At 37.0% G+C, this 12279-nt stretch overlaps 1 protein-coding gene across 7 annotated transcripts in view; it reads right to left on the reverse strand.

The window, feature by feature from the left end:
• NUMB (NUMB endocytic adaptor protein) overlaps nucleotides 1-12279 on the reverse strand; it is a 139765-nt gene that overhangs the window by 46348 nt on the left and 81138 nt on the right. For all 7 annotated transcript variants that reach the window (XM_067557865.1, XM_067557868.1, XM_067557871.1 and 4 more), the window contains exon 2: nucleotides 6710-6852. In XM_067557865.1, coding sequence (XP_067413966.1) covers nucleotides 6710-6835 — 126 coding nt within the window. In that variant the 5' untranslated portion in view covers nucleotides 6836-6852. The remainder of the gene's footprint in view (nucleotides 1-6709; nucleotides 6853-12279) is intronic.

Here is a 12279-nt window from a genome sequence, read left to right on the forward strand (position 1 = left end):
CCACCATGACTATGGATTCATAGTTAAAGGATTGTGCACAGTAATTCTGAATAGCTTTGATATATTTAAAATACTATAATAGATTTCTTTGACTATGTTACTGTATGGGGATAGCAACAGGGTAAATGGTCAACATAAGATCTCAAGGTAAAAACTCATGCAGTCCATCCTTCTTTCTTTCCCTTCCTTCCAGTTTAGCCATCGTTGAGCATAAAACAATAAAATGTCATTTCAATCTCCCTGCTAAACTGAGAGCTAGTTAGTAAGCTAAAGAAAAACATTTACTCTGAAAATTCTGATAATATTAATACAAATATAACTAGAAAATCTGTAAGTTTGTCATCAACATTATGTGAAAAATCAAATCTTGATGGAAAGCCTAAGTCATTTGGCACAACCAGTATAGGATCCAATGTCAGAATGCAAATCCATTCTGCTTTAATTTTTATACAGAGTTGCAAAGTTTTGCCACATTTTTCACCTGAACCTTGTTGGTGAATTTATCCTGTATTCCATTTGAAAAATCTAGAATCTGAACACTTACCTGTGATTGCTCTTGGAACAAGTGCAACCAAAGCCTCCTTAGGTATGTTGAAATCAAATGACTCACCAAAGAAAAGGATATAGTAAAAACAGGGGATTAAACTCCGATGTATCAGGCTTCTGAGAGTTCTAGATTTATAGGTAGGAAATCACTGTCCCGTTGGATGCGTCAAATTGCATAAAAGCACTAAGAACTTGCAAAAATCTGATTTGTTTAGTTATGAAAAAAAGGGAAATGGCCTATTTTTTATGATATAAATTTTACAGACCAGTTTACTCCAAACTACACTTGTATGAATAAAAACTACTTTACCCAGAGAGACCTTAGAAAAGGCATTTCAGGCAAAATCTTCTTTAATCTTCAGACAAAAGAAGCCCTATCTGCTGAAGAAGATTAGCCCTACAGACTACAGTCATTAAAACAGAAAACAGCTGCTAGTTCTCAGTGAGGTAGCATCTGGAGCATGAAAGCCAGTTTTTAAATGTGCAAATATCAATTTCACTTTTTGTAATAGATATGGTTTATGAAATATGTTTATAAGAATAAATTTGATCAATTCTATCACTGAAATTAGAGGGGGGTTTTAAACTACTACACTTAAGCTAATGAGAAGTGGGTCACAAGTGAAGTGAGTGTGTTGTCTCCCTGGTACACTGTATGTGTTTGGCAGTTCTTTTCTCTCTGCTCCAAGGTCGAGTCACAGTTCCAACACAACATTCCTGTTGTACCCTTCCATCTTCCTTTCCCTCTTACAGAAGGGCTACCTCTGTAGGGGAAGTTATGCACAGCTTGGCTCACAGACTTTCAGCATCTATAACAGCATGTGCATTTAATAATAAGGGACAGCTTTAAAGGAGGTCTATGAATCAAATGACTATTCCATATAAAAAATATTAGTAGGATGTTATGGTTGTGTGTCTAAAGGGATACTCAGTCTGACAGTCACGTTTGTCTGAACATTTGGCAAAATGGAGCCTTGATCCCTAATGAGGCTTTCCTGTCACATTATAAGCTCAATTATAACAAGTGTACAAAGTAAATAAATGTTAAGTGAACCTTTCGATTTTAATAATCTTGACAGCACTGTGCTCAATTATTCTGTCCATTAGCATATTACTACTCATGCACCCCACCCTCCCTCAGGGACCTTTAATTAGAGAACAAAGGTGACACTGTGTCAAGATGTCCTTCTGAACAGGAAGGACTACCTTGCCCTCAATGGACATCCACACTAAGTACATGCACCATGCTATCTTGGGCCAATGTGGAACTATAATAATTATGACTTTTTGGTCTGTTTTCCTTGAACATTACATCAGAGACAGAGGTAGAAAGGAACAGGTCCACAGAATTGAGACTCTCTCATGGTTCCATTATCTGCTGAAAAAGATTAGCCCTACAGATTCTAATAGTGAACAGATTTTGCAGGTGGGCCTGTTGGGTTATTAAAAGACAAAGATGATGAGCCATTCTTCCAGATAGATCCTCTATCAACTGAGCTAGTCTGCCTATATGTTCAACTTCCCTGAAACAGGAGAGCTCAAGAGTGTGATTATATATGATAAACCCATCTGAACAATAGACTTGTGCAGTCAGTATTTTGCTTGTTATTCCTTGAGAATTTACAAAGGCTACATTTGTGTGAGCCATTCTTCAGAAATCTATGAATGACTGACTGCCAGCAGGACTGATCTGCCTTCCTTAATATTTAAAAAGATTTTTCTCGGTTTTGCATGACCCCTGCGGGGGCCACCTCTCCACTCAATGAAACCTGAATGTGCATACTTGCATAGCCACTAATCCAGAGACTCACTTTAGAAGTGATAAGGAGCTGTGTATCCAAACTTAAATTAAATTCCTAATAACAGGAGGAAATACTGACAATTTGTTTTTCTGCATCTTATTGAAATAGTTTGGTTTTTGATAAACAATTTTGTAAAATGTTCTGCGTTCTGAGATATAGCAAAAGGATATTTTTGTCATCTCTTCCTCCAAAAAATATGTTTAGCCCTGTTCACAAAAGCATATCTTCACACTATGAGCATAAAAACAACTAATTATTCAAATCCATATCCAGAAAAAAATACATGCAACTGTAATAGATTAGTAGTTTCAATGGAATTCACTTCTATAACCCTCTCTGGATCTAAAGCCACTCCAATCAATAGTGTGGATATCCCTACAGTTTCAGTTTTTACAGATTTAGTCCTAAATGAGCAGATCTAGAGTCTTGAGATTATGGTTTCTTAAAACATTTATGTTTTGGCCATTTATTTAAGATTTTCACATGAATAACACAATTAATGTTGCTCTTCAACCACATAGGTCACTTATAGTCCCACCCACATCCTTACCCTTAACTATATTCCCTACCATTATGTTTATAAATATGGAAATGTATACGAGGTAATATATATTAATGTTGAGAACTATAACTGATTATAAATACTACAAATCTGGAACATTCCTCACAAAAAAGCACATCTAGTTAAGTTTGTGTTAAGGTTGCTGGACTGCATTTCTCACCAATGCAATCAGTAGAAAGCAACGAAGTTAAGTCATTCAACATCGCATCTCCATTCTATTTATCGGTTACCCTTCTCAATCTCAAACTGCCTCCCTTCCTTCACCCACAAATGCAGGGATAGCTATTGAGAGTTTTAGAGCACCTAAGGTGCCAGTTGCCATCAGTATTTTATTTACTATCATGTTGCCTAGACATGCTCTGAACAAGGTAACAGTGGTAAAAGCCAACAGCAGCTTTAAGCTTTTGCAATTGCAGAAGTTTTAGGAAAAAAGACTAAGGCAGTTAATTGTAACTACAAATTAAGAATTTAAAATCTGACTATAACATTCACAAGAGAGTTCAGAGAAAGACAATAGTGTTCTTAGATTTTCTATTTTCCTCTATGTGGTTACACTTTTTTCCCTATTTCTCCTTTCCAGAGCAAAAATGTCTGAAGTAAGTAGAACACCACACTAACATTAAGTTGGAAAAGCAGAGCATGATAGCTACATCTTGCTCCCCCTCACTCTACATTTCATCCCCTTTACAAAGAAAAGGTAGACTAATAGTAAATACTTAAATCACCTTTAAATATTTAGCCTTTATGCTAGCAATAGAACCATTCCCAAAATAGAGCTCAATGATATAGGCTAAATAATTGTTTAGCAATAATATTTTAAAAATACTAAGTCCCATATTGCTTTTATTTTATATATATATATTTTACTTCAGCACAGGACATCTTACAGCATATTGTAACAATTTTTGCAGATGATTCTCAGCTCTTCGCCAATTAAACTAATAAAATAAACCTAATCTTTTTAAGACTCTGAGTCCAACTCTTAATTGGTCAGTAACCTTTTGGGCATCTCAAAACAAAAGCTGATGGCAGAGTGAGGCAGCAGTATTGGCCCCACAGCACAGGTTTCACAAAGCACATTTTAATACAAATGCTATACATCTCTGCAATGTCCACTTATGGGTTACTGAAATGGAAGGTCTTGTTTCTATTTTCACATTGTATCAGACTGTTGGGATCTTTGGAAAAGAATCAATTTAAATGTTTTGTGCTCCACTGATGTTCATCAGGAAGCAGGAACACCCATTTAGATAAACCCATACACAACAGCATGCTTTCCTGAAGCATAGTGCATTATTGAACAGTCCCCAAGAATTGTCTGACAGGATGCTCTCCTTCAACAGGGCAAGGTTATGTTCCTCTAAGAGCAAAATATAGTTCCACCCACCAAACTAAACTCCAAATTTAGTTTATCTTATTTGCTCACAAAGGCATACTTCCTGCCTGTATCTGTTAACTACTCGTTACCAGACACTTTACATTCCAAAACTAATAAAACATTTTGCATTACTGCCCATCTCAATGGATAGCGAGTGTAATAAGACACAATTTGCTCCTATCAATAGGTCTGGTTAATTTCTGCAATTACAATTCAACTTCCCATCTTAAATCTGAATTTAAATATTAACTCCATTACACCAGTGGAGCCAAGTAAGCCTACCACTCCAGCTGCACCGGGGAACCTAAATGCACAAGATGTATTTAACTCAGTCATTTTTCCAATAGGACCACCATAACTGATTCAATTGTACAAGTTAGTTACAACACAGATCAGGAAAACATGGCAGTGATAATGGTCCAGCAACACAACATGGTGTAAAAGGAGCATTTATTTCCTAACCTTTTTATCAGAGGATACTCATTTACTGTTGCATTGTTTTTAATCTTTGGGAACACATGACCAGAGAAAGAAGGGTGCATCTTACAACTCTATAAAACAAAGATCTGCCACTATAACTGAAGATCTTAACCTGTAGCATAACACAACACTTATGAGATGTGAGAAGCTATTCATGCCAGTGCAACTTTTAGCCACCACAAAAGCAATTTCACTGAGTTAATCCAGATGCCCAAGGGACTAGAAATTGGTAACATTCTAGCTCTGAGGATGGTTTGTTTCACATTCTAAATTTCACTTTACAATGAACAATCTGACTTTAAATTCTGATGCTAAAAAGTTTTAGACCTACTGCTCCTACCTCACTTTGAAACTAGAATTATATACATTAGAAACCACATACCTCAAGTTCAAACATTGGTATGTTCAGAGACACTAAAAAGATGACTAACCTCTTACAATATCTTAGCAGAATGTTGAATCATGCATGTGTTACAAAAGAGCCCCTCCCTTCTAGTTCAAGGCTAAAACACTGCATTTACATAGAAAAGCTTAACAAATAGCCAACATTCACCTGCTTCAGAAACTTCTCAGGGATACCATATATTACAGTTTTAAAGTAGAAGAAAGTCTAAACTATTTAATATTTTATATGATTCTCCTGCACAATGCCCTGTGTCTGTGAAAGGAGCCTTTAAAGTGTTGTTTTCCTTCCTGTGTACTGGCATGTAATCTTTTGATGTCCAACACCTTTGAAGCTGGTCAGTTTCTACAGATTACTGTGAAACTAGTTAGGGTACGTCTACACTGCAATAAAAGACGCACTGCAACAAAAAGACTGACTCAGGTTCATAGGGCTAAAAATTCCAGTGCACATATTTGGGCTTGGGCTGGAGCCCAGGCTCTGAAACCCTGAGAAGGATCTTCAAACCCGAGCCCAGAGACCTCTCCCCTTCATGGGGTTTCAGAGCCCGGGCCCAAATCTCTACACAGTCTGAATCCAAGTCAGTTGACCTGGGCTCAGAATCACTACCACAGGTCTTTTACTGTAGTGTAGATATATCTCAGAGCCGATGGTCCTGTGGTGGCCAGAAACCTCTCTCTCTCAAGGTAGGGCAGAAGCTAGAAACCTGCCTGCAAGTCATCCTAACCATCCCAGCCTCCCCCCTATCATGAAGCATCTGCATTTTCTGGCTTACCCAACTTATTCAGACTAGGAACTGACAAGCAGGCAAAGGTGGCCTAGAAGGCTGACTGAACACTAGAAGGAAAACCTCTCTTCACCAGCATTTTGAAGAGGATAAGAAAGAGGAAAAGCTGAGAACTGAGAATATGCCTTATTCAAAGAAAAGTCAGAACCAGGAAAGGAAGGGAGAAAAGAAGGAATGGAAGTAAACGCTGCTTAGAACCCACAGGTAAACAGTATTTGCAGTACTTGTACTGAGGGTTCAAAAAGGTTAATTCCAACTTTAAAGATTTATACACTCGATCTGCTCGTTAAAAGTCACTGTGCATACAATCTAAACACCCTAATATAGCAGCTTGTCTTCGAGATTGAACATTTGCTCACACACCAAGAACTTGAAAGACTACATAATAGTGCAAACTGGTAACATCTGCCATAAAAGTAATGAAGAGTTAATACTAAATTTGGAGGCTAAATTCAATCAGTAAGTATCAAAGACCAGTTTGGTATTTCTGTAAGTGCAACTCAAACTCAGTCTTAACATTTGAGTCCCTACTGATGTTTTCATAATTAATTTTTTTTTAATTGTACTTTCCTGAATAGCCTACAAGCAGATGTGGAAGAATCTGTGGAAAAACTGCACCTAATCACATTAAGAGGGTTGATTGTCAAATACATCAATATGTAATAAAGGACATGAGTGATTTATGCTTGCCAGAAAACCTAGTAATTCATGGCATGAATGGCTAGTATGATATAAAGGCACAAATTCTTACCTTAACTGGAAAGCTGCATTTACCAGTGCGAACCCCTTCTTCATCTGTCTGCCATTGGTGCGGCCTACTTGCCTCTGGGACGTAAACATCTTTCTTTCTCCTAAAACTCTGCCGTAATTTGTTCATTTCTCAGTTTTCACGTCCTAGAAAAGAAAAATATATTTTAGCAGGCACCACAAATAAAGTTCTTCCACAGTTTAGGCCCGCCAATATCACTATATGCTATTATGTGGAAAATTTGTGTTTCTGCAGAATTAAATGGAAAAGTCTCTCAAAGGAGACAGCTAGAGATGGGATCTGAGAAGGCTCTGCTTGTAGAAGAGCATTATGCTCAACTAGCCAGGAGCAACATCACAAGGCATAAAGTAATGGTAATATAGAAGAAACAAGCATGACAGCACCCTTCCATCCTGAAATTTCTAGACACCTCCAAAATGAAGTCTCCATTTTGACCAGGAGGTTATAAAAGGCAAACAAAACCAAAGGCAAAGCCAGGTGACACTTGCATGTGCCTCATTAGATCAAATAAAGGATGGCCACCAGGAAGCATTGGATTATATGCCCAAATATACAAGCTGATGAGCTTTGAAAACTCATTTCAAAAGCAATTTGAAAAAAATCACCATGTTAAACTTTTATGGAGAAAATTGAACAATGGATATTTTTGCTTTCCGAGTAAAACTATTAGACACTGACTTACATGGAAAGTGATTCATGTATAGCCTGTGTTTATAATGCCTGATATCTAAGGAATTCAAAATCCTCAAAAACACAGCTATCACATAACTGAACACAGTAGGAACTAAAAGTTAAAGAAACTTGCTGCCAATCTTGCTTCCAGTCAACCTAGTTTTCAGAAGAAATGTCAACCCCTTTCCATCTGACATCATCACTATAGCACTCTGGCCATTCCCAAATAAAAAAAGGTCTGAGTTTTGTCATTAACTCCCCACACAAGCTTTGGGTAACTGTCACTCTGTTATGAATTAATATGGTAATTGAGCAAAGCAGTTAACTATTGTTTTATATGGGTGTGGTGATATTAGTGAACCCAGACAAAAAAGGAAGGAAATCTTGTATTGCCTGTCAGTGTCTTTCCTTAGCATTCTTTATTTTCCTATAGCCTATTTTAAAAAGTGACATTATCAAAATAGTCATTTAAAGCTATCTTGACTTTTATCTTTATGATTGTTTCAATAAAGCGCCAATTTTTAATGGTGAGAGTGATAAGTCATTGGCACAATTTACCAAGAATCTCATGGGGGGAGGGGTTGATTTTTTTTTTTTTTTTAAACTGTAAAGGAGTTTGATAGAAAAGGAACACAATTTTAACAGCACAGGAAAAGTGTGAACTAGTATGTGATGTAACTAGAGCAATGTCAAACATGGATTTGACTGGCTAAATATAATTAGGATATGGAAATGGAGTGCACCCTCAGCACCTACATGCAAAGAGATCACATTCCTTGTCACAAATTCAGATGATGCTATTGACAAAGACAATCTCACCAAACAAGCAACTCCTCCACATTCATGAAGTCCTAACTATGTAAGTTCAAAGTTCTTTAAATAGTAAAAGAAAGCTGAGTGTGCAAAGCAAACAGCAGCACAGTTTTAAAGAGAATAGCAGTAAGCCTTTAAGAAGTTACAGTAACATTAAGTTAGAATTTCACTTTACACAAGGAAAACCACTTTAAGATAAAAATCATGAGGATTTCAAAAATTCTGGCCTCAAGAGCCTTAGGGATTATGAATTTCAATAGGAGCTGGGCACTTAACTCCCTTAGGGTATGTCTACACTTCAGTACAAGACCTGCAGCCAGCACCAGTCAGCTGACCCAGGCTCCCCCTGCTCAGGCTGTGGGGCTATAAAATTCCATTGTAGACATTTGGATTCAAGCTTGAGCTTTGGGATCCTCCCCCCTCGTGAGGTCTCAAAACCTATGCTCCAGCCTGAACTTAAACATCTATACTGCAATTTTATAGCCCTACAGCCTGAGCCAGACTCAGTTGACCCAGGCCAACTGTGGCTGTGTCATGGGTCTTATTGCAGTGTAAATCTACCTTAATCTCCTCCGAAAATTGCAGCCTTCTATTTTGTCTTTAGGGATTACTTTGAACTAAGAGGCAGAGTTAAGCAATAATCATAGGAGTAGGACTGGTTGAATGTTTTCCCATCTGAATTGCCCAAAGTTCGTGTTTAGTGGAAAACCCATTTTTTGCAAAAGCGTCTTCCTGCAGAAATTTTCTATCAAAAACCTAAATATGCCAAATCCCAAAATATTTTGGTCAAAAAATAAATATTTTGTTTGGATATGCTGCCACATTGTCTCATGGAAGTTGTACTTTGGTTACTTCACATCCCCCATTCTCCTCTATGGATCAGGCTTCCCAGTGGGATTTCTCTCCTCATGCCCCATAGCTACGTGACTCCATGATGCACTTCCTCCACCAAGATGGGAGATTGGTGCATCAGTCCAACCAGATTTATTTCATCCAGAAAGCTCAGCCTACAGAGGAGAAAGGGAACATGAGGACCCTGAACTTCAACTCCCATGAGGAACTGCGGTGGCATTTTTGGCCAAAATATTTGAATTTTCACCAAAAATATCATTTTCTGGGGGAAAAAAGCCTATTTCCAAATGATGTTTAGTTATGAGGTTGTGCTTTCACAACTTAGTTTCAGCAATTGAAATGGACCGTCTACAGCAATTTAAGCCATTTCCTACGTGAGATTAATTTCTGTCCAACATTTGCCCCAACAAAGGAAAAAAATGGGAAACTGAAAGAAGCCAGGCTGTAGGGTGGCTCTGATAACAGTCCAAAGAAGTTTGTCCTACAAACAGCCACCCAATTGACAATGAACATGTCATCCCCTGTCCTATCAAATGCTAAGTTGTTAAATAAGCAATTCACACTAGATGTGCATATCTGAGATTCAGGAACCATGGACATGGACTGCTGTTACTGTGACAAAATGCTCAAATTCCTGTGACAATCCTCTCTAAATGAGTTTAAAAACCCTAGCAAAAATGTTTTTAAAAAATAGAAACTTAGGTGATTGAGTTTTTCATATCAGTCATTTGCAGATTCTTGGCATTTTCATATAGTTGTAACATGTATCCAGAAACATTATTGCAAACCCTTCTAGTCTAGCCCAAACTTTCCTGCACCAAATGGATGGACAGTCATACCAATAGAATGGCTTCTACACCATCTTGGGGGGCTATAATAGCTAAAAATAATCAGTTATTGATTTCTGTACTTAGCATGTTTACTGTGTTTTATATTTTCAGAGTTTCAAATGAACATGAAATCACCCATTTTCCACCTGCTAGAAGAAAGAAGTATCCCAGTATAGGGAACTATGGAGAAATTAAATTGTATCTTGTTTTGAGTTGTATTTAAGAGCCAAGATTGAAAACTTCCAAGTTTAATGTACAAAAATGTACAACAATTTGTTACGAAAAGCTGAAAGCTTTGAGGGAAGCAGAACCACTTAGGACTCACCTACTTTATAAAATCAGTGTTAACAGAGAAACTATTACAGCAGGTACAGCACAGTTTGTGGATGCCTCTGCCCATTACAGGTGTGGTGAGAAAGGAGGACAGAGAGAGGTTATTCTTAAAATCAAGGTGACTAAATAGAATAGATTATGCACAGACTAGTTCCCCAAAATGAATTAAATCCCAAGTTTCTACACACTAACCACATGTTAAATTCAAAAGTTATCCAAGTAGATGAGCCAAGTTAAATATTCTTAATTTTATTTTGTGCACTTTGTGTATAGTCAGTTTCACTGTTATATATTGTCAGTTAGCTAATTAGTTTCTTTTTTTAGTAGATTTTTCACACAGCAAGACAGGAGAGGGAAAAAAGACAACTATAAAACTGAAAGCTGGCAGAGGGACTGTGGGCACCTGAAACTACTTTCAACTTTATTAGAGTGGCAAGATTTAAATTAGTGTCACTACAAGTTTCCTCATTCATAGAGCAACTAGTTAAATTCTGAGTATGAAGGACTACAAAGACAACCACAAATTTGATGAAGATTTAATCTTATGAATTCTAATCTGAACAAGCGTTGTCAATCCACATACAAATAGATGGGACTTTTTCCACTTGTACTGGAAAGAGATTATGATCCACTTTAGACCATATCTTGGAGAGTTGGTAAGGTTTGTGTAACTGTTCAGGGAGTTTGGTAACACCTGTTGCCCCACTCATGATTAAATAAATACTGAATGTTTTCCAGCTCCCTTTGATCAAAAAACAAACAGGTCAAATAAGGGCAAAAAGCACCAGTGAAGACTTTAGCCAACAGAAAAGTAATTAGGATGGTCATGTGATAGGAAGCTCCCTGTGCAATCCTCCTGTTTTGCAAGGGAAACCAGGCTTTTCAAGCATAAGCCCCTTGGGGGAAAAAAAGATCAAGTTCACTCATCTGTTTGACTCCTAAAGTAAACAAATTTCAACTAGTGGAAAAAAGTAAAAAAACAGTGTTGAAAAGCTTGGTCTAGAACTGCATTATTAGTCTAGCCTCCATATTACATTGCAAATCAGTGCACATTTTATGATAGGGCTCTCTTGTAAGCAAGTCAAGAAAAAAAAACTATAGTTTTGGCTACATCTATTCTAAGTCATGTTCATGCCCAGTAAATAAATTATGTAGCTGTCACCTATCACTGGATCTTTTTTGCTAGCTAAATTAATCTCTAGCATCTCTCACCATCTCTAGCACAGGGTGACAGGTGTGCTGCCCAGAAATTAAAATCTAAGTAAGTCAGAGCAACAATTATTCTCTATTATTCTGTCTATAATATGCTTTGTATCACAGATACTCAATGCCAGGTGCAAGAGACAAGCTTGTAAATAAGCACTTTTTGTTGCTTTCTTTCAAAGTCATCTGACATTTCTGAGCCAAGAGAAGACAAACTGTGGCAATCTCACTGAGAATCTTGCAAGGGTGGCTGTGTTTGTGTAACTGACTTATAAGGGAAAACACTTGAAACACATTCTTCTTCACTGCTAGGAAGATTTGCATCCCAAGCTTTGTGGTCTGTGTTTTTGCCTGTAATAAGCTATGGTCAGTATGTGACACTTCAAGTTTCACAGAAATGATATTTTGACTTTACAAAGTTTCCAGGATTTTTCTGGGCAATCAATATTGCAGAATGAACAAACATGAAAAAACATGCATGAATTTTAGATTTGCCAAATTTCGCATTTTAATCTTACGAAGAGAACATAAAGATGAAGCAAGAACCAAAAAGTGCTACATACATTGTCTCTTACAGAACATAAAGTTTATTGTTGGTGCTTTAATATTATTAGACTATTAATTTAAAAGACTAGGTTCATGACAGTATTTCTATGTTCATCACAAATGGGAGATTTTTTTGTTACAGAAGCCATTTCCTTGTATCAAACTACTAAAGACAACGGTAAAATCAACTTATTTTATAGTGGAAATCAATATGAATTGGATATAAAAACAGTGGACAATTTAATCATTTAAGATCTATTTGCTTTCCAATACAATTCTAGAATCTCTGCAGTTTAAGGAGAC

The sequence above is a fragment of the Emydura macquarii genome, unplaced genomic scaffold, assembly GCF_026122565.2.
Source record: "Emydura macquarii macquarii isolate MOO-44397 ecotype Brisbane River unplaced genomic scaffold, CSIRO-AGI_Emac_v2 contig_1876, whole genome shotgun sequence".
Taxonomy (NCBI): domain Eukaryota; kingdom Metazoa; phylum Chordata; order Testudines; family Chelidae; genus Emydura; species Emydura macquarii.